Genomic DNA, 23,180 nt, shown 5'->3' with positions numbered 1-23,180 from the left:
CGGGGCTCTCAGGCTGTATCTCAGTGTTGACAGAATGTGTCAACTTAATCCTGGAGTTTTTAAGAGTCGCCTCGGGTCTGCTTCTGAAACCCGATACGCTGCTTATTGCACCAAATGTTGTTTCTCATGAAAAATGTGGCAGATAATTGTGCAGTGGCTTTGACTCTTTGCTGACTTGACCTCTTCAACCTGTGAAATGTCCAGAAGCTGAAAGAAGGGATCAGGGTTGAGTTTTTTTGGAGAGTGGGTGGTAAAAGTTTCACAGAGCTGTGGAATAATCCCTTTGAAATCTCTTTGTGATCCATCGCGAATTCTCGAACATACACGGATGAGGCTAAGTGATTATATTCGAGATGTAAAGCGTGTATTCCCCTGCGAGTGCAGCCACGGCAGGTGGAAAATGATGAGCGCCGAAGTTATGAAACTCAGCTTGAAGTCATTCTTGTAAAGTTCCCGCAGGCCGACTGAATGGAGAGTCCCTGGATGGCCACAAGAATTTCATGCATGCATGCGAGTCTCGGCTTTGATGCTCCCATGTCATGCAAGAGGAGGATGCGGCTTTTAATGGGAAGCCCAGATGGTAGTGCGATCGGTGGAACAATGGATTCCAAGAGTTTAAGCCTCGGTTGCGTTCTGGTAAAACATCCCACACACAGCAGCCGCGGCCTCTGTTCTTTGTGCTCAGGCAGCACTGATCTGAAGCGTTTTCAGGAAGGGCAATCTTTACAAGACCTGGAAGGCTTTTGATTGGATTCCGGAGAGAAAGCTGCATGTGGCAGCCCTGGAGACTTCTTCCTGCGGACTCCACGTAGCAAACTGCAATGTCTGGGCTTTGTGATTCAGTCTCTCTCTCTTCCCGGGCCCGTTGGACGATAAGACAACCCCAGAGACAGAGAGGAACTGGTTTAATGGATGAGCAGGGCTTTAGCATTTGGTGGAAAAATGTTACCTGCACCATCATAACAACCATGAATGGCAAAAAAAAACCAAAAGTCTTCTCTTGGAGGAAACAATGGGACGACAAAACAAAGTCCACTTTCTTGTTTGTTGAAGCTTTTGACCTTGTCGGCAGAAGATGACATTCGCTGCCATCAAATTCATATGGTCAAGAAAAAACAACAACCCATAAACCTATAATTTCAGTAGAAAGACTCCCAACAAAATGATAAAAAAGAATGTAAAAGTACAGACTTTCCATCCAATGTTTGTACTTAAACAGGAACTTCCAGTGATTCCTGTACGTCTACGTACAGTTCTGGCATGTTTGTTTGTGTAGTCATGTGGCGTTTTGAGGGAACTTTTAAATAGGCACTGACCACTTGACCACGGGGCAGCATGCTATAGGAGTTTGAAATTCATGTGGCTTTCGCATGCTATTGTCTGAGGTAGTTTCTTTGAGCTAATTTAGGAAATGTCCCTCAATGAGCACAATACATAATACACAGTCTGAGATGTTTCACATGACAGATCTTTTATTCAGTTAACCGCGGAGACGGTGATGTGGTTTGAAACTGACCAGAGTCAGCTGAGGATGGGCGGACGTTTCATTTTGAATAGATATTGTGATATCCCGTTTTTTTGTCTCTCTGTGAAGACATCCACGTCCAGGTCAGTTACGCTCTGTGATCACATATTGAGCGAGGCGCGGGACGGATGACCAGACCATCCGTATATCTTCTGTGGCTTAATCAAATTATCTAACATATAAATCACCATCCTCATCCATCGGCTATCCCAGTCAGGATGAAGGCAGGGTGAGTCACAGTCCATCGCATGGCAAACACTGACAGACTGATAATATGATACTAACAGATTTTCAAGATGCGCTGGAGCCCGATTGTCAACATTGGTCATCTGACTTTGAAAGTCGTGATCTACTTTTTGCTCCCACTGAATGATGCACTCTGTTACTAATTATTAGCCACCGATGCTCTTTTTTTTTTAAGACTCTGTGAAGAGAAAAGCTACACGTGTAGAGGAAGTGAATGAGCAAACTTGCGGGGACTTTTCTCACTCTGAGGCAGGAGTACTAACCACTGCACCGCTGTGCGGAGCAGACACTACCCTTGGCCGCGATCACCCCAGAATGGATTTAGGACCAAAAATGCATTTTGAGACAGTCGTGGTGATTAATCTGTTAAATGTTCATGTTGTCTGTCTAGATTATACGCAGATCGTCCCTCCAGTGTGACGACTGCACTCGTGTATATTATTTACAATTTAAAGTGAGGGTCTGGGTCAGAGGAGTGGAACTGATAAAGCTTTCTAACTCTGGTGAAATACAGAGGAAAAATGCTTTAAAAAAATGTTAACTGTAATCTGGTCTTATGGGTTTGACCTTTGACTCTGCCAAGTTTCACTGGTGGGAGGCGGTCGGTGTCTCCTGCCAACTCGTGTCCAGTTTCAATGGAATTCTTATTTCATTGTACTTCACAGACTGTACTTCACCACTGATGTACTTTATGGTTTCCGGGTTATTATTTAGTGTACAGTATAGTACAGTACACTATAGTAACGGTCTTATGGGTCATTGTATGAATGGTCACTCTCACACATATTCACACCTACAGGCAGTTTCGCACAACTAATTAGCCCAACTAGCCTGCTTTTGGGTTTTGGCAGCAAGCCAGAGTCCCTGTAAAGAACTCCTGCAGGCTCATTGAAGAAGAAGAGAGAAAGAAAAACCAAGCCACCAAAGGAAAAGACAAAATTCCTGTTGAGGGATTTCACAAAATGTACTTTTTTTTGTTGATTTTATTATTGTACCTTTAAATTGTCCTCTGACTAATCTAAATTATGTCAATGTCATTGTGTGACGTCTTCACATGCTATTTCATCATAAAAAGGAAATGATACTCAAAACCAAGTATTTTCAACTGGAAGTATAGAACTGGACGTTTTATGGCTTTGATTATATTTCTGTATCTTTTTCACTGTAACCAAAATTAAATAAAGGTTGAACTATGTGGTAACTGACTATGTTAGAGTAGTGTTGTATTTTTTTTGGTGACTGCTCATTGATTTAACTGAACTAGATGTCAAAGAGGACAATGTAATGTCAACAGTGGAAAATGAAGGACTCATTTGTACCCTCTTTACAAAGAGAAATAATTCACTTTGCCAACAAAAGTAAAATGACGGACCCCCCCCCCCCCCCCCCCACAAACTGAACAATTGATGCGTATTTCCAGTTAGTAGTCTAAATATTTGTGGGTTTCACATGACATGACACAGTATTGGTGGCTCCATCTTAAGGAACAATGGAAAAATGCAGTAAAGTAAACAAATGATTAGTAGGATACTCAACATTTAGTCATTAACAATAACATGAAGCCATTGCTAACAAAAAGGAAACGCTAAGTGAGTTACAGTGTTCACTTTCTCAAAACGAATCGCTCACCGAACTGTCCCGTGGTCGCTTTTTATGGCAGCAATTACTATCTTACTCTTTTCATTTGTGCTTCCTATTTGTGACATTGACATGGCAAAGTTTTGGATCATTAACCCGTCCTGAAATAGTGGTAAACATCAATGCTATTGAATAGCCTGAGAGACTCACTGGTGTAAAGAAGAGGATTTTTTGGACAAGGTGGATGTAAATATCAGCAACAGGCAGATCTGACAAATTTCCAGCACAAATATTTTTATACCACTTCGTTCATCTTTGAAGCTAGTCCCTTCTGACACTCTGTCCAGCCTGTATCCTCCACAGTTAGCACTTAACCTCAAACAAGGTTTTGAACGTTGGAAAGGAACCAAAGGACCAGTAGGAAAGCCACGCTCAGGGAGAGAGTCCAAACTCAACACAGAAATGCCCCCAGCCATACTCCAACTGGGCGTATTCTCACTGTGAGGTGAGCGCGCTAACCACTGCACTTCATCTGGAAGGGAAATCAGATTGAAACCCAACTCCAGGTGGCCGATTATGCTGATTTGAACCATCTTTCACTGCAGCAGGCAGGAGCAGGTAGACTTGGAAACGCTGCTATGGAGTAAAATTCTAATGTGGAAATACACAGGTAATTTCGAGAGCGAGTTTTTTTTTTTTTAAAGGACTTTTCTTGCTTGGAAACTGATCATGAACTCTAACTCTTCAGTGAAATGAGTTTGATGGCCGACTGTCAAGCTCTGCTTCCACACTGCAGCCAGTGAAAGACATCTTTGTGCGTGTGGGTGACCAACACAATGTCCCATCAGCAGCCTGCAGCCTCCTGAATATTCATCCGCACTCCTCAGGCCCACAATCAACAAGGGACAAGGGGCTGAATGCCTGCCTGGGGGAGGGAGGGGGGGAGGGGGGGGAGGGAGGGAGGGGGGGGGGGGGGGGGGGGGGGGGCAGGGGTGGCAGGCAAATCCCAAGAAAAGCGGGGGGCAAACAACCCCGTTTCCATGGCAACAAGTCCTGCCTCTGCCCTCCGCTGCAGCAGGCTGTGGGAGGAGAGGAGAGGAGAGAGGCGAGGGGAGGCAGGAGGGCTGTTTCTGTCCCCCCCCTCCCCCCCCCCCCCCCCCCCCTTTTCCCCCCTGGTCTTTCTTTTTCTTTTTCTTTTTTTTCTTTTTTGTCGGTTTTGGTTGGAAAGACATGAGTCGGACTTTACTGTGAGGGGCAGGTATCCGCGGCTCTGCCAGCCAAAGTTCCTCTACGTGTGGACGAGCGGGATTTGTGCGTCGCCAAGGGATTATAATCTGGGAAAGAAATATATATATATATATATATATATATCAACAGCCATGGACGTGAGGAGAAAGTTGGAGGTAAACGCCGCTTTTCCCTGTCTATTATTATTTTTCTTGTACCGCTACTCGGGAGCAGGAAGCTTTTAGTCGGAAGCACAGCGGCTTTCCAATGACAGACTTTGACAGGACGGAGTGAAAAAAGTTCGCAAGGTGCTTTAAAGTGTCTCCATGTGACCATATTTGGTCATCGGCAAGTTGTACTATGAAGCGTACAAAAGCAACACCAGGCTGCTGCTGCTGCTGCTGCTGCCTTTTTTCTGTTCTGCTGCTGACCCTTTGAATGAAGAAAAATTTTTTTTTTAAAAAAATCCCAGCGGATACAAGCAGTCAGTCAGCAAACTGCAATGAGATCAAGTTAGAATCGTTCGAACCTCCAAAAAAGTCGGCAGATGAACAGAGAGAGCACAGGACTCTGTGGTTCAGCATACACTTTGGATACAGAGTTGTTGTTTTCTTTTTTTGTTTGTTTTGTTTATCTGTTAACAAAGACAAAAACACATTTGACCAAATCTCTTCTACATTTCGGTTTTCATTGATTTTGCACCGCCTTGCTCGAGCTGAATGCGTTCTACTTGTTTCTGAGCCAATGATAATAAAGGTGCGTTCATGGACTTGGAAAGTTACCAGTTTGGGAGTATTAACACAACACAACAACTGCTAACAAGTGGGGAATCTGCAGATAAGTGACAAACAACATTATAGTCACCTACATCGCCCAACTAATAATAAAGTCACATTTAAATAGACAATGCTACTTGTAGACTATTAGACCAGTGGGGTTAAACATATGTCTCGGTGGCCCATCCTGGCCCCTCGGGTAAAGAATCTGGACCTTGGGATGACGTTGCTGAGTCTAAACATTACAAAAGAGACAATGACTATATTGTCGTTCCTAAATTGGCCACTGATGGTGGAACTTTTTTTTTTTCCCACAAGATCATCAGACATGACAGTGAGAATTGAAACTTGACAGCTGATTGCAAGATACTGCTGTGAACGTGAACTCTTTGCTAGAAACATTACACTACCATGTTTAAGTCTCGAAAGAATCACCATGGTAAAGAGGATTTTAGGTGGTTCTGTTTAAAAAACAAAGTTGCATCAAACATGAATATTTTCAGAACTGGTATTATTAGTACTCGAGACTGGCCACAGGACCAAAATGTCAAGGTTTTGGTCTTGACTCAGTCTCGGCTGATTGAAGTGTTGATCTTGGATTGCTCTGGTGGTCTTGACTACAACAGTATAATTAACTTGTATGTTTTGCACTAAAATAAAGGGGGTGATATGAAGCTGACAGTATTTATAGATTGTGATGCTTTAATTTGACTGTTCTTGGTCCAGTGGCGATCAAACAGGGCTGTATGTGGTACCTGAAATAAAATGAGTTGGACTCCTGCTTTAGACGTTTATGGTAGTCAGCTAGCGACGTCAAAATGACAAGGTCTGTCAGATTTCACCTTAACTATGACACGTTTTAAAAAACAAAAACAAGCAGTGTACATCAATCAGTGTTGAAGCACTTTGTGTTGTGTTACGTCACATTAGCTTCTAGAAGCTTTCAAACATTTTCCACTTTGACTTTATCATTGAGAGGTTCCCATGTAAACAGCTTACTCATGTATTTATTCTACTAAGAAGTTAGACCTTTCCAGCTTTCAATATATTTTACGATACAACAGTTGCACAACGGACTTGGATAGACTATTCTATTCTATTCTATTCTATTCTTATAGTTCAGGTACATTGCCAGATGTCAGTGGTAATATATCATAAGTCTGGATTCATGTGCATATTCTGCTCACAACTTACTTTCTTTATGTAAGTTACTTGTTTTTGTATTTGTTAAAAACTTAACATTTCAAAAAGCTGATCACAAGTCTCTCTTACCACCATGATGCAGAGCACAACACTTGATTTTATCTTGTTTTTTTAGGCTATATGTTCCAGATGTCTCTATTTCATTTACTTTCTCATGGGCTCTTGCATGTATTAGAATAAATCAACAAATCTGCTTAATGCTTAATGTGTGATAATCACCTGTTACTAAGTGAGTGTTTGTGCGTATCAAGGTTCCCCTCAGGGTTTTACAACAGTTATTAAAGTCATACTACTTATATACCTTATAGACAGCACTTTTAAAACCCAGCTTTCACTGAAGTCTTTGTAGTGTCAATACAAGGAGCTTTGTGTCTGTTGGGAATGTTTTTGGTCTTGAATATGAGTTTTCTTAACCGATTACAGCCTAAATCCTCACAATCTTATCTTAGTTAGTATAATACAAACCTTATGGTCTGTGACTGGTTTTCTTTAGGGCTCCGTTTTTCCCTCTTATACTCTTTCCATTGTGCAGATCAAACAATGACCTTCCCCGCTCAGTGGACAAGACTGTCAACACAAAGCTATTGAGGAAGTTCTTCTCTGGTCCCCATTCAGTTGTAACAAGAAGTGAGTCTGGCTTTTTACCAGACGCTCTTAAGGGAATTGTTGTTCAATCAACAATCAGAGTTTTCCCACTTAGGATTTGTTATGATTTGCAGACACTGTCTACACATTTTTAGTCTGTAAGAGTAAACGTCTGATGATGTTGCCTTGAGAGGAGCTCCGCAGGAACAGTGCTGTTCTCAGGCATTTTGCTGAATAGGAACCCAAGGCTACAGAGCTTTTCGATGAGCTGATAGCATAGTTTGTACAAAAATCCCAGCGTTAATTGGGCAAATCACAAGACCGTCTCCCTAAACGATACCACCAGGCTCTATTGAGAGAACACTATCCTTGAAACTGACTGCAAGTCTAAACATTTGAACTGATCTGCCTGGACATTATGTAAAATGCTGGCTGTCAGTCAGTCTACTTATAGTTGTGATCTCAGGGATGTGCTGTAGTCTGTGTCCGCCTTGTTAAATCAAATGTTTAGTTGGAGAATCATGTGCCTGTACGGAATACAGAATATAGGTACTGTACATGACAGATGTGTACGGACTGTTTATAGAACTATACTCTTGGCCAGTACTAAAGATACAAGCCTTTGAATATTTTTTTTGTGTGTGTGTTAAAATAGGTGCCTGAATATTTTTTTTTCTTCAGTTTCCAATTTAACAAGTTAAAAAAAATTTTTTTTCATTATCAACAAACCACAAATGTGTCTTCTTGATTGGCAGCATTGTTGACTTGTCCAACACTCATATGGCCCAACAACTCTTTGTTTTAACACATTTCCACATTTGACTATAAGGTGGTATTACAATGCCAAGAGGAACATGTCATAAAATACGCTGCTTTTCTCTGTTCAGACTGTTACTCATTCTGAAGCTGCCTCCTCAAATACAATCGCTTCACCATCAGGTTGGATGTCTGAATACAAAACACTGTCAGCTGTGTGTTCAACTCATAAACACTTGTCACAGCCTGTTGATACTTGGACTAAATGATGCCGACTCAGCACTCACAAAGCCTCTCTATAAAGAAGACAGTTTACATCATATAATGAGTCACTAGCATCTCTGTTATGAATAGTCATTCAATGAGTGTGCAGATCAACGCAAATTGACTTTGAAACACCATTTCCAGATCATTAAACACATACAGCTGAAGCGAACTACTTGGATCTCTGAAACGCCTCGTCTAGAGGTGGAGGAGTAATGCTAATACGGTGATGTGAGCACTGATCGACCTTCATTTCTCACCCTTAGTGGGTTTGATTAATCCATTGCTCAACACACTGGGAGATGTTCAGTTACCTGGTGAAGGTAGCATCCCCTTTATGATTTGAAGGAAATATGTTGGCTGCTTATGTTATTATTTTATGAGTTGCTCAATACTTTATTAGACTTTTCAATACGTGTTTATGCTGAAATTTGCACTGGCTTTTCTTTTTGTTTTCTCCATCACATTTAAGATCGTGACACAAATAAGTCATCACTTTAAGTTTTGAGCCTGTTTGATGTTGATCAAAATTGACAACATTTCAAGTAGTAGAGAAACTGAGCGGTACCACCGGTGTACTTCGAACCAGTCTTTGTTTCCATAAACTCTCTCTTTAAGACAGTGGCAAACAAGAACACATTTTTCTGTCCTTGGAAAAGTCAAAGATGTTTGTGTCATGGGTCAGATCTGTGACACAAATTCAAGCCTCCCCGCTGCAGCTCAGATGGATTTAAGCCTGTTTTCCACATGCCTGCCTCTGCAGCTGTGCACGCTCATATCTAGGTTACACTGAAGGGTTTTCCCTCTTTTCCACAAAGTGAAAACATGCCATGATTACCCTGGAAAAGAAAAGGAAAAAAAAAAAAAAGAAGCTCCACTTGCGAAAAAAAAAAAAAAGTTTCCAAGTATTGGTTCCACCTGGTCAATCGAGCCCTATAGTGGCAGCGTGGTGAACCATGTGGTGGGGTAATTATATTCAGTAGGTATAGCTGTGTGTGCAACTGCCAGTAGTAGCGACCTTGGTGGTTTTATTTTACATAGAAGCTTTCAGAGCCTTAAACGGCTCTCCAGAGAGTCCGATTACGAACGCAATATGTTCATACTTTATATCCAGAATACACTATTCTCCTGCAGTTTCTGATGGGAATTTTGCAGCTTTCCCATCGCCTTTATCCTTCCAAGCACACACTCAAGGTTGTTTGTGTTTATACCGCAAATGTTCACATAGCCACTAAAATGGACTGTATTTGTCTCGCTGTGAGTGAATTTCAAAAGCCATACAGATGTCTAAAAGGATTTACATGTTGCACAACTCCCCCTCTGCTCAGCTAACATGATTTGACTCAACCAGCTCAAGTCTCTTTTTGTCTGTCCGGGACAAAACTGGTCTTTCTGTGGGATATTGAGACAATGGTGCGGTTAAGTGTGTGGGCTCATGTGGTCATGTCTGCCAGAGATTTTCACTCTTCCTTCTGTCTTAACTTGTTTTTTTGGCAGCCTGTGAGCTCTGTGGCGGTTTAAAAAAAAAAACACCTTGAAATCGGGTTGCTGATCAGCAGAAATAGAGTACCAGGTCAAACAGAAAAAAAAAGCCAGGGCACAGGAGAATTACAGTATTAGGTCAGGAGCTGTTGTGTCTGCTGCTTTGTGCTTTTGGATAGTCGGAGAAACCTGAAAGGAAGCCTCTTTATTGGAGGTAATAAAAGTCCAACCATCATGACGTCAACAATAAATTGTAACACAAAGCCGTACTCTGTTCATATAATCCTGAACATTGAGTGCCAGGTGCCGAGAGTGTACATATTTGTGTGTAGTCTTTGTTAAATGAAAATGAAGCTCTCGGGATCGACTCCAGGTGTTACTGCCCCTCCGCTGTGCTTCCTTTCACCCACTGAAAACACTCTTTTAATATTTTGAAAGCCGCGGCGGTCTGATGAAGAGAGCAAATATTAGTACATTCCTGTGTGTGGTGGTGAGAACAGTGTATCAGACAATCTGTCAATGTGACAGTGCCAAGGACATGTGGACTCTCTTTTGAAGATATTATACCCAACGGAGTCTGTTTCTCCTTCACACAGACACTGCACACAACTACACACAAACGCACACTGATAAAAGACTTACTTTTTAACCATCGCTCTCTTTCAAGGACGTAACCAATACAAAGGGCTCTTTTATTCCAAGTCAAACAGTCCGATGGAGACACTGTCATAGTACCGTTTTATCAACTTGCTCTTGTTGTAGAGTGAAAAATATGTCATTGATATGCCTCTCATGGAATCTCTTATGGATCTCGATGGAACTGAACTAGGGAAAAGTATTTAACATGTTTAGCTTCCAGGATTAAGGAACGCCGAGGATTTGAAGAAAGGCAGTCTCCTTGGAGTTCAAGTTTAAGGCACAAACTTTTTATCAAGTCAAACTTGTATCTCTCTAAGACTGAATGCGTCACTCACAAAACCTTGAGTGCAAACAGAGGGAGCAGCCAAGATGCAACAGCTGAACAGAGGGAATGTGTGATTTGGGGAGTATATGCTTTTAATGTGCTCTGTCTCTCAGACTGTTGACATCCTAAGGAGATTTGTGGTGTATCCTGTCAAGCTGTGATGAAACGCTTGAAGATGGCAGCGATGTGTGTGGGGGCCTCACAGACAAAATGTTTCGCAAAGGTTTTCTCAAAGGCATCATGCTGCAAGTTTGTCAGATTCACGGTGAACAATTTTTCCTAGTATCAGTCCGAGCAACTTCAGACTTTTCAGTTTTACATCGTTTTTCTAGTGTCTTCTTTTTGTCGTTACATTTCCCAGCTGGTTACTGCCTTGGTTCACTCTCACTATTGTTATCAGAGCTGTTTCCAGCTGTGGCATGCAGCTCTAAAAACCCTCAGCAGGCTACCTGCTCAACAGACAGACTCAGTCTGTGACCAGCTGGAAAAAAATAATGCATTGTCTGGAAGTTAAATAGGCTCGCTATTCTCCTGAAGAGTTGAAGAACAAAACAAAGACGAATGGAGTGAGAATTTCTGACTTTGAACAAGTGGCTGGAAGGACCATGTGCATAGCAATGATGTTGCTGTGTACTCATCTGATCACATTGTTTAAGCTTGAAGTCAAGCCATCTTTATTTCTTGAGCTCAACCTCACACATGGGAAGACACGGTGGATCATTGATAATCAGTACTGCGTCAAAGGAAAGGGTTCCTGGTTCCATCCTGCTGACAGATGGGGCATTTCTTTGTGGTGTTTGCACATTTTTCCTGTGCCTGTGCTGTGTGGCGCTTCACTGGATATCCTGGCTCCCTCCCACAGTCCAAACACATTCTTGTTATGTTTGGTGACTCAAAATTAGCCGTAGGTCGGGCTGGTTGTCTGTCCCTTTGTGTTGCCCCTATGATTGACTGGCAACTTGTCCAGACTGTTTCCGGCCTTTTGCCCCGTGTTGACTGCAGTGGGCACCGACCCTAACCCCTGGAACCCTAGTCTGGATAAATGGATATAGAAGATATTTTTATAACAGACTGGCATTCAACATGTGTTGTGTGCACAGACTAGAGCAACATGGTACATTTTTTAGTTTGCATGATGTGGAGTACTGATATAAGATCCACAAGGACATCCAGCTACTTCTAGCACAGGAAGGTTTGGGGGAAAGTGTCTAAGAGCGTAAATAATTAAAGAGGGCGAGGAAAAGAAAGCGCAGTGTTTTATTTGTGAACTCTGATCTTTCCAGTAACAAAAAACCCTTCATCAAATAAGCTTCTTAGATTAAAATGTGCCTGTATGTCATTTAGCATCCTGCCAGTCAAACACTAAACATGTTCACACCAGTGAATGCTGAGAGTATCTTCAGCTGTTGACCGTTAGTTTGCCTTGCTCGGACATCTCAAGAGAAAAGCGGACTTGAATGTGGTTGAATGCACTTTAAAGGTACTCTGGAGCTTTCTTAGAAGTTCTTGTTTACACGCTGTGATTTTGTGTAGGGAGATGGTATCAGACCTCAGGAAGTCAGTTAGCTAACGCCTTGGTGTTTACACAGCAGAGTCCATCTTAGGCCTCTGTGACCCATTTCTGTGATAATAGCCAAGAAAACAATGAAAGTTACACAGATGTTAACCTCAACTAATGTTACAGAGAAGTTCAACCAAGTTCAGTAAAGTCATGACGATGTTGTTTCGTTGACATGTGTGTGTTTGCTGTCACGGGACAAAATGACTGAAAACATATAGTCTTTTCTGCAGAGTGAGAAAGTGAGAAGTGTGTGTCACTTTAAGAAAAACATACAACATGTTCATCAAGTGTTGATCAAATTTCATTTCACTCAATAAGTATTTGTGTTCTTAGTTCTGTTCTTTCATTTTTCCTCAATACCCCTTTTTGTTTTTATGTTTGATGAGTTTTGGTTTCAATTGGGTATTTTTTTTTAATATATTTTCCTCAGTATATCCATATCCTTTGTAAAAAAAAACAACCAAAAAAAACAAAAGAACAAAACAAAAAACATTTGTGAAATTTATTTAAAAGATGTCCTGTCTAATAAGGAACTTCTGCTTTGAGTCACCTCCATGTTACGTCCTATTTCTTGAACTTCTGAAATCCTGCAGCACAACAGTATCTGCATCGGAAGATCTGCAATGAAATGTAATTGTAATGTAATATGTAATTAGGCTCTGTAGCCTACTTTAATTCACTTTGTGCAGTGTGGTCTGTGCACTGTGCACTTCTGAGCAGGGCAGGACTACAACCGTTCTTTGTATCAAATAAATATGATGATGCACGCTTCGTCCTCTTTGCAAAGTCGACAGTCACAGGAAATAGCTGACAGCAGGAATGCTCCCTCTCTGCTCATCTGTCTCTATAAGAATCAGATCTGCTACTGGTTGGCTGGCTTCTTCATACAACTACTTCCTGTAAACAAGTCATGCGGCCAAGCAGGCACCCTCCTGTTCACCTCTGATCTCCGGGGATGTCCGTTTGACCCGCTTACGCACCAGAAACAATTACTTTGAGCCCCTTTTAAAAGGGTCAGTGCTGCAATTTCAGGGGCATTGGCCTCAAGTTTGACGACAGGCTTCAGCTAACTTTTGATCTAATATGTGATAGATGACGTCTTTAACATATTTTGTGGTTTTCTGTGTGGCCTTCTTGTCATATTGGAGGATGGTGTATCACATTGAATATTTGAAAGACATTCAACAAGTGAAGCACTCAACATTACAGTTTTATTAATGACGGAAGCATGAGTCATCAATCCCAAGACAAAAAGTCACTTTTTTAACTGAACAGCTTATAGCAACTTTCTGCAGACATTCTTATGAAGAAATACACACATCAAACCAATAATAGAAAATATAACAGAGCCTTCAATATTTGAGCTTATTGTCTAGATCCAGTCAATATTAGCCTTTATCAATTTCATTAATGCTACTCATAAGATTAATACTTTTACTGGTACAACTAAATTATATTGATACATCAATTTTAAACAATATTAAGACAAGCCAAACACTTGTTACCAAAAATATTTACAATTTCAGATTCTCTTTAAATTATTTAACATATTTTATTGCCTCTGATTTGAGTGGTTTAGCAAATGTAAGTCATATGTTTGTTATGGCAATGCCATTAAATGCACAGCAGTAAGTCCAGGATTTTGCTGAACCATCCATCAGCCCTGACCTCCTCTCTTCATAAACTTTGTGCTTCTTTACCTACGTCACCTTATTCCTCCTTTTGTTGTGCTTACTTCAGGTTCCCATGAATTGTTATGAGCTGCTTACACAAAAGAACCATGGGAGTTATTTATATTTGACGACAATAAAAGAAATAGGTTCACATGGTGTTTTGAATATGTTGAGAACTTTACCTGATGTAATATGTTTCTTTGAATATCAGCAGTGACCCTAAGCATATAGGAATATGCACCCTATCTCTAGTAATACGTGAATTGTTTACATAAACCCTTTGTTCACATTAACTGGAGAGCAGACAGAATAAGAAATAGTTTCCCTTCCAGATTTTCTCTTGGCCGAGATCCAAAATGTCGGTGACGGTTTTGGGCAGCAGCGTAGTTCTCTGTATCTTTGGATGGTGAAAGGCACATTTCTTAGGTGGGAAAGTGCAACCGTGCCAGGAGCACCAGCGGTACTCTGGCACAGGGTTTGACTGCACGCTGTGTTAGTTCTGCCACTTACTTCTGGTTTGTTGAAAGTCGTCGTCTGCACTATTTACACTGGAGCTTCTACATGGCAGATGTGGTGAAGTGTGGTACACGGTAGGATTTTTTTTACTAGCCAGCCTTTATAAGAAGTGGAGGAGCTCAGTCATCTGGGATTGAGAATAATAGACTCCTGGTTTAACCCTTTGAGATGTGAGTCCTCTTTGCTTCAGTTCCTTTTTAATCGTCTGCAACAATCTGTGAAGCAGATCACCAGATGCTGCTTTTCATTCAAAGCACAAGTCTTTAAAATGATAGTGTCATCTCAAAGCACTCACTGTTCAACTGTATCCAAAGAGAGAGTGGTGTAAAGGTATATACACTTCTGGCCTACTCCACTTGTTCAAGACCAACAGGTTGATTAGATTCCCAAATCAACACTTATCAGTGCGCTATAGATATTAGTAAATAACTTTTTTTCCACATTCAGTGCTTCATTCAATGGTTTAAAACTTACAGTATATACTCAGGGTCAACAGTATTCCTGTTGTTGAATATCTTTTAACGTTTTTTGTCTCATTATGTCATAGTAATTACTACAGTAATGCTTGAATGGATGTTGTTTCAGTTCTGAGTGGGCTAAAGCAGTAGTTTGGGGTGGGTCTTCTTAGCAGAAGCCACTTGGGTTCAGAGTAATGCCTTTTTCTATCATAAGCTTTTCGTTTCATTTTTTGGGAAGAATTCATTCATCCATCTATCATATCTCTTCATTCAATTCAGGGTTCCGGTGCACTGGAGCCCTTTTCCTTTTGGTTCAAATCATTTCTTTTATCGCGATTTGCACAGAACGAAACAACAGGATTGTTAGACAGTCAAAATAAAGAGCAATTCTGTCGCAAAGCAGTATTTCATTGTATTTTTTTCTTTCACTAACCCACCCTCCCTGCCTATACTATTCTCGCCCTCCCCAACTTATCACACATGTCTTCCTTCCATTCATACCAACACACATCTTAAAACAGTTTAAAAGGCTATCATAGTTCAGACACAGTGACGCACGCACGAAGCTACAGATCACCATTTACATCTTAAATCAATGTTTTGGGAGACAACCCCCCCACTTGGGGAGAACATGCAAACTTCACACAGAATCCAATCGTGGACATAATCCAACAACCCTCTTGTAATGCGGCAATAGTGCGAACAACTGCATCACTATGTGGCCTGTAGAAATCACACATTTCTAAAACAAAGTTTGTTGCAATTGAAATGGAGACAAATTGAAATAGAAAAGAAAGATGTAGTGCAAAACCAGACGTGGAACAGTCACATAGGTTGCAGGCAATATATAAAGACTTACCACATTTAAAGTGGAAAGCATCTGAGGAGTTATGCTTTTTTTATTGCCTGTTGATCTGAACTCTTCCACATTTTGACAACCCATGGGCTTCGATAATCTGCTCTGTGATTCTATGTAACAAATTTAGTGCTACAGAAAACTGCATTCAGTCATTGACACTACAACTAAGCCTTGATTCTTCGTTTGATCCTGTTTCCTCTTTGTGTTTCAGAGGAATTCTGATTATCTGGTGTTTGATCTATAAATTATTTTCAATGTTTATGACAGCATTAGATGCTTCCTCTTTGTATAAGTCAGTCACCCTATGAAGAACTCTACTGGAAATATTCACCTGTGTTTTTGTGTTTGCTGAAGTTGTTGCAGCTGTGATTTTGTGAAAATGTTCCACATTGTGTTTGTCCATCAGGTGAGCGGGCGGGCTGCAGACAGACATGACTGCCAACAAGAGTTCAAAGGCTGTTCCTCGAGGAGGAGGAGGGGGTAAAACTCCCCGGGACATCCCCGACAGGTCAGTGACATCAGGGGCAGAGCGGGTGAGTCAATGCGCTCGTCCAGTAATCTCAGGTAGTTTCCACATGAGTATCCATCTGACTGGATGTTGAAAGAGACAGAAGTCCTGTATTTAGTCAGCTCATTCATCTCTCGCCACAACTTCTCATTTGTGATCTGGTTGATTTTCTTTGCTCATTGGAAAACCACTGTGAGTGTCAATACTACTAAAACTTTTGCAAATGTAATCCTGTTTCCTGGACAAAGACCTCATTGAGCTCTGAACTGTGAGTACTGAGATGATGTTAGTATGGTGAGAGCTGACATTGTGCCAATGTGTTGATAGGTGTTAATTAGAAATGTATAAAGTGGCATTTCGTGTCTGCAACTGCCTGCAGTGAAATATGTCAGAGAGGTTTGTCATAATTATTAAGAGAGTTTTCTATACAGTATTGGACCACAACATTTAGGCAGTTTTATAGTCATACTAATTTTCTTGTTCACGTTAATGAAAAACTAGAAATGTTCCAGAGGGATGGATCAAAGACACATTGAATTTTTTTTTTGTTTTTCTTTCCCAGTTTCATTCTCAGTTTCCCAGTTTGTGCTAAGTAGCTTTGATTGTCCCAGACAGCTCTTACACACCAACATTTCAGTTCAGCGGTATCCAGTGATGATGACCAAATATGATTATACAGATAAAATAAATTTTTTTGGAATAGGGCAGTTTGCTCGTACTTCACAGGGATAACATAGAGAGATGGACAATCATTCACACTGTTGTGACCAATTTAGGGACACCAATTAACCAGGTAAGCTTGTCTTTGTATTTTCGGAGGAAGCCAGAGCATCAGGAGAAAGCCTGCACACAGGAAGAACATGTAAACCCCTTCATAGAAACGCACCCACTTTATAATCAAACTGGAGTCTTTTTGCTGTGAATTTAGAATAGAATCGAATAGAATCGAATAGAATCGAATAGAATAGAAATGCTTTATTAATCCTTGAGAGAAATTCTTGAAGGATGAAGTTATTTGTTCTGTGTCCCGTGCATTTTACTGCAGACTAGTTGTTATATACATTTGGCTGTAATCACAATACCAAACTATTCCTACAGTAAAAATAACTGATCATTTAAGATGCCTCTTAAGGTCGTGTTACCTGAGGATCTGTTAAGTTCACATGTAAAGCTCATAAAACCTGTCAAAGATGGATTGTAAATCCCAGTTTCAAGAGGTGGAGAGGCTTTACTGTACAGTTGGATTGTGCTACGCAATGTGTTACCCCCAAACAATGAAACTAACCAGGGATCACTTTCAAGGACAAATTACACCTACAGCAAGCTATGTAGCCTTAAGAGGCATACATGGCAACATGTAGCAACACAGTGACAGAATGGAAGGTTATATTTAAACCCTTAACACAGACAGGGTCATCTTTTGATTTTGACCTTTGAGTATACTTTTTATACAACACAGATTATAATTAACCGTCAAAAGCAACCAAGTCAGATGTTTTGACAACATTTTGGCTGAGCACCAAGCGACAGAGAGAGCAGTCATACTCCTGTTATTGTTTAATACATGAAAAAGTCCCCAAACATTACATGTCCTCCTATTTTATTTGACTTTCTAAAACATTCAAGTTTGCACACTACATTAAGAAGTGGGAGCAACTGGCGAAGTTTGGAAATGTTGAACTTGGAGTGTTTTGGTTGAACTGTTCTGTGACCAGTTTGCTCTCTCCACATCTCCATCCTGGTCAGTAACAGGAAGTGCCTTGTGGTTAACAGGCCCTGACAGCCTGAGTGAAAGCCGGAGGCCAGGTTGTGACTGGCACGCGGCTCTTTGTACAGTACTGCATGTGTGGCCGGCCCAGCTGAAGCTGGGTAAACTGGGCTTATTTTCACAAGCATTAACCAGACCTCCAGAAACCCAGAAAGGTCTCCAGGCCTAGAATAGAGAATAGAAAGAAATCTCCCTGTGTTTTCTTTTCATGTCTAATTGAGATGTTTTCATAGGGTAGTCTATATTTTATTCTACAGCATATAGAATAATATCAGCCTGTGTCTTCTTACTCTAATACAGTAAGGTATTCAAGATGATTTTTGGAGTTTTTCAGTTGACTACACCCACTTTTGTATTTAATATTATATTCATTCATTCCTTCATTCATCATCGTCAACATCATCATCATCATCAAATGTGTAACCAACTATAAAAAGCAAACAAAAGCAATATGGAACAAGAATTACACAATATGGACAAATTAAAGATATAGGTATGTACTTTAATTTGTTTTATTGAGCAAGTGGTAAAGTTAAATGTCTAATTTTAATCAAATAAACATTTCAAACAGCCAAGTAGAATTTATATATGTTTGTAGTAATAATAATAATATATACATTAATAAAACATCTAATGATAATCCTCATGGCCTGTGCATATCAAATTAAACATATGCGCAGATTCTTCAAAACATTCTCAAAGGAGTTTGCTGCCAGTGTAAATATTTCTTTTGGATCATCTTGTTATTGCCTGCTTATTGTCACATTGTTGAGCATGAAAACGCCCTCATGTTCCAACGATGAAAGTAAAAGGAAAGTGGAAAACCCCAGAGCAAAAACTCATACGGTCATAATTAACTCAATAAACTGTGCTGTTGGTGGTATTAGGATTTCATTTCTGAGTGTTTGGTCCGGTTGCTACTAAAACATTCCCATTGATATTTAACTTAACAGACACTGCTCGCCGCCTGGCTTCCTGCAGTCGTCCATCTCCCTGGCAGAAGTTTAGTTAGGAGTTCTGCCAAGAACCCAGTATGATTTTCATTTGCCAGACCAGTTCTAATAGTTTCCCCACTAAAATACTGCATGTACATGGGCTGACTGCTGAGTAACGTCAAAGCGCTCAGAAATGACGATATTAATTCACAAAACCATGTAGTCTGATTGAGTTATTGTGGGTTTAAAGTGTAATACATTTGCTCTTGCACTTTGTTTTGGTCCATTTGACATCATTTATCCTTTTCAGAGAGTATTTTCTGTCGAGTGATACTTTTCAAGCATTACTTTTACTTGTCACCCCACACATCGGGATAAGTCTTGACCTTTAGTGTTGGGGACACTGGTTTGATTCCTGATCGGGACTGGAATGGCAACTTGTTTAAAAACTAGTCATGTTTATGGTGCAAGTTGTGATACCTTGCTGTGTTGATTCCTGCGAAAGGTAGCAGCTCAGTAGAACCTTTCACTGCAACACATTAATAAATAGGTTAATAGGTTTTATCTTCTCCAATTTAATGATCATAGTTATTCATAATGTCCAATTTGTCTCAAGACAAACAAGTGCGTGTCCTTCTGAGAAGTAATCATATTGATGGTAAAGCAGGCAGGTTTGTTTTAATGAGATTCAGATTATGTCTCTCTCTCTCTCATACTGGCATCACTTTACATAATATCCCCCAGTTTCACATTTAGAGCAGTTAACCAACACTGAATAATTTCACCTGAACAAAATAATTTGTAGTTGCAGTTTATGTTTTTATTGGAGGGATAAAACTGCTGTATAAGCTAACAATGAACATTATTAGACAGCATAGTTGTGATACAGTACAGTATAGTAAATTTTAGTATAAACTATTGACTACAGATACTGCTTTGAATTATTCTTCTAGATGAAACAGAGATCATACAATCTAGTGTGTTTAAAGAAAGTACAATTTCTGATGGCAGATCTTTCGTGTGTATATATACACACGTTTTTGTGAGTTCCTTATATGTGAGTTGTTGTCTTAAATTTACTCCTATACCTCTCATGCAAGAAAGATAAGATACATCCATCATGCTTGCAGCTTGCAGGCATGTAGCTGTTGTAAAAGTCTCTCCACCCTGGAGCAGGAAGAATGAAACCAGGGAAGGGCAAATAGGTGTGAAGCTGGATCTGTCCCGACCTGCAGTGTTGGATCACAGTCCACAGCCCTCTCCCTCCTCCCATAACGCTTGTTATTCTTGCCATGGCTGTGACATCAGATCTCTCAGCTCTCCACTTTCACAGGAGTTAGTCATCGGCCAAGTAATGATGATGTTCGTGATAAACCGTGAGTAGTGGAGCGACCTGGATTTACGTGGAAACTTTTCCTTTCTGTGGAAATCTTAAAGGGGGTGAACGCCGTGAGAAAATATGTATGTGTGGTCAACGATGTGAGAGTCAGCAGTGATCATGGGACTACAGCAGCACTTAGTATCACTCAGCAAAGATCAGAAAAGGCTTTGAGGACCAGAGATAACTAGTGAGGCTCGTACAGGTAAGGGTGCAGTAATAAATTTGATCTGGCACACCGCTGTCTGTGAGGTCTGCATTGATTCTTCTCAACTTATTTTTGATCATGTGGAAAAATCCACAGTGGCATTTTAATGTAGTCTGTATTTCCTTTGGCCTTTATCTGAGTCTCATTCTGCCAAAGGCAGAATACTTTCCTGTGGTTTTTCTAAAAATGAGGCTCAGGTTTTCATTCTGTCTTTGATCTTGAAAATTAATTTAAACCTTTCAGCTGATTTTTTATTTTTCTTATTTTTACAGTTTTTGCCCATCTGTTCCAGATTGAGTTTCTGTTACCCTTATGCCATAGAGTTGAGTGGACTTGGCTGGCAGCACTTACAACTCACCTTTTTTGTTTTAAAAATCCTCTGAAAGATTGTGTTTTGAGTTTGCATTTCTGTGAACATTTCACACTTCTCTTTCTTGTTTCAGGTGCCAGTCTACATCTCCCTGTCCTGCTCTCTCTGCCAGCCTGGGACAAAGCCAGCAGCCCCTCCTGCAGAGCGACGAGAACTCTGGAAAACAGAGTCGGTACGTCAGGACCGACGGCAGGTTCCTGCTACGCTCTGGATGGAAAAGCAAGACAGCTAGCCTTTCCACTGCTGCGTCTCTCACGGAAGACCCTTACTCGCAAGGGCGTCTCATCAAGTCAAGGAGCATCAGCTGCCTGGACAACAGGCTCTCCATCTATAAGCCTCCAGCTCAAAGTAAGCTGTGTCGTGAAGATCAGACCGCGCAGACGCATACGGAGAAACACGGGGATCCCTCTGCAGGAGTAAATGGTCGACCTTTGAGTTGGAGCACGCTCTCTCTGGGACCATCGTCTAACCAAGGCCACAAACGCACCTTCTCCTTGACCCGTACGGTGACAGGTGTCCCCCCAGCCACTATCCGCAAAAAGATCTCAGAATGGGAGTGCAGGAGAGTCTCTCTGCCTAGGATGAGCTTGTGTCTGGACAAAAGAGGAGGAGAGCGTGTTGGAGGTAGCGAGGGCTGCCCGAGCCTGCTTTCCTCGCCCTGTAGTGAGAAGACTTTTGACTTTAAGGGCGTTCGCAGGATGAGCACAGCGTTCTCTGAATGCTCTTACACAGAGGCGGAAGAAGAGGAAAGAGTTCCAGGCAAGGATGGTATCGGTCGGTTCCAGAAGAGGATTGGCAAGGCAGAGTCATCGGGAACATTTGTGCGTTCCCTGTCTGCTCGTAAAGAGACGTCAGCAGTTCTCAACCGGATACAAAAGATTGAGCAAGCCCTGAAGGAGAACCCTAGTCCTCCCCCTCCACGTTACTTGAGTAACTGCTATGCTCCAGACAAGATGAGACAAAGATCCTTTGTGATAGGTGACGACCTGGACAGTACATGCACCAGTAAGCGCAGCAGCATTTGCTCAGTGACCACTGAACCGGATGCTGTTTTGGTGCCCGACAAGCTCTCTAAACTGAGACAGAGGTTTAGTGTGAGCTCAGCCAGGTCTGAAAGCCCAGAGCCCCCCAGCCAGCAAGCTTCTGTTGGCACACCAGTTAACCCCTTACCCAAACCCAAACGCACTTTTGAATATGACGCCAAGCAGGACCAGACGCAAGCCAATGGATTACCTCCAGACCGAGCCTCTGAGTCGCCCCCGCCACTGCCCTCCACCCCTGCTCCTGGCATGACACGAACTGCAAAGGCCGAGGGCAGCACCCCCATAAAAATCCATGACAGGTGAGATAGAAATATTCAGCTATCCTCTCGTATCACTTGTATGAACATTCACCGTGCCTCTGCTGACCAGCTCCAGTATAGTGAGCTGTTTGTGTTCTCCATTCTCACGCAATAAAACATTTATGGCGTTTCTCTAGAATCTACCTCAGTAAAAAGCATGTGCTGGAGGTGCAACTGCATCTGGAAATGGAAAAACTTTCAATGCTGCTGTGAATAGTTTGTGGTCCTTTGTCGGGATCTCTTTTGGTTGATTGTGATAAGTTCAACCCCAAATTTGGGCTTTTTGTCATTGCGTTACTGTCTTTTACTGTAAATGTATAATGGCCTATTGTATATACTGGAGTGGTTTTTGCAATCAAATATAGGTTAAATATTAAATAGCATCAATATCATGGGCTACACAGTGATTGCCTCATAGCAAGAATTTCTCTGATTTGAGTCCAGGTTGAACTTATGGGACCTGCATTCTCTACCTGTGTGTGTGTGTGTGTGTGTGTGTGTGTGTGTGTGTGTGTGTGTGTGTGTGTGTGTGTGTGTGTGTGTGTGTGTGTGTGTAATTTTTATCTGGACGCTCCAGTTTCTTCCCGCAATCCAAAAGCACATACATTTGAAGCCGTTGACTCTAAATTGTTTGTGAACGTTTCTACGTCTTTCTTTCAGCCTGTCTGGGCTGTATCCTGCCTTTACCCATAGTCAGCTGGGATATAGGCTCCAGTGCCCTGTGACACTTGATTTAAAAACGCAAAATAGGAGATGGATAACATGGAAATCTACAGAATTCTAGGCTTACATGAAAGGCATTGTGTTGTTTTTGTAAAGTGCTGCTTTTTGTCCTTTTCAGTTCGTGGATTTTACCGTACAGTAAATGCCTTTTTGGTTTGGAAGAAAAGTTCTCGCACTAAAAATAGATGATTTATGATAGTTTACAGAACCTGTGATATGGCAGATCCTTTCCAGAAATTCATGCAGGTCCATAAAAAAAAGATCTGGAAGTTTAT

The 23,180-nt window shown here is 41.2% G+C and overlaps 1 protein-coding gene across 4 annotated transcripts in view; it reads left to right on the top strand.

The window, feature by feature from the left end:
• Positions 1-23,180, top strand: part of dennd2b (DENN domain containing 2B) — a 48,771-nt gene that overhangs the window by 1,800 nt on the left and 23,791 nt on the right. For 2 of the 4 annotated variants that reach the window (XM_080458185.1, XM_080458186.1), the window contains 2 exons: positions 16,080-16,181; positions 20,914-22,182. In XM_080458185.1, the coding sequence (XP_080314311.1) occupies positions 16,105-16,181; positions 20,914-22,182 (1,346 nt within the window). In that variant the 5' untranslated portion in view covers positions 16,080-16,104. Of the gene's footprint in view, positions 1-16,079; positions 16,182-20,207; positions 20,468-20,913; positions 22,183-23,180 lie in introns of those variants that run through there. The other 2 variants (XM_080458187.1, XM_080458188.1) reach the window with 2 other exon arrangements.

Source organism: Lipophrys pholis (genome assembly GCF_963383615.2).
Source record: "Lipophrys pholis genome assembly, chromosome: 2".
NCBI lineage: Eukaryota > Metazoa > Chordata > Actinopteri > Blenniiformes > Blenniidae > Lipophrys > Lipophrys pholis.
The sequence above is the reverse complement of the archived record's forward strand: the minus strand, read 5'-3'. Positions and strand labels throughout refer to the sequence as shown.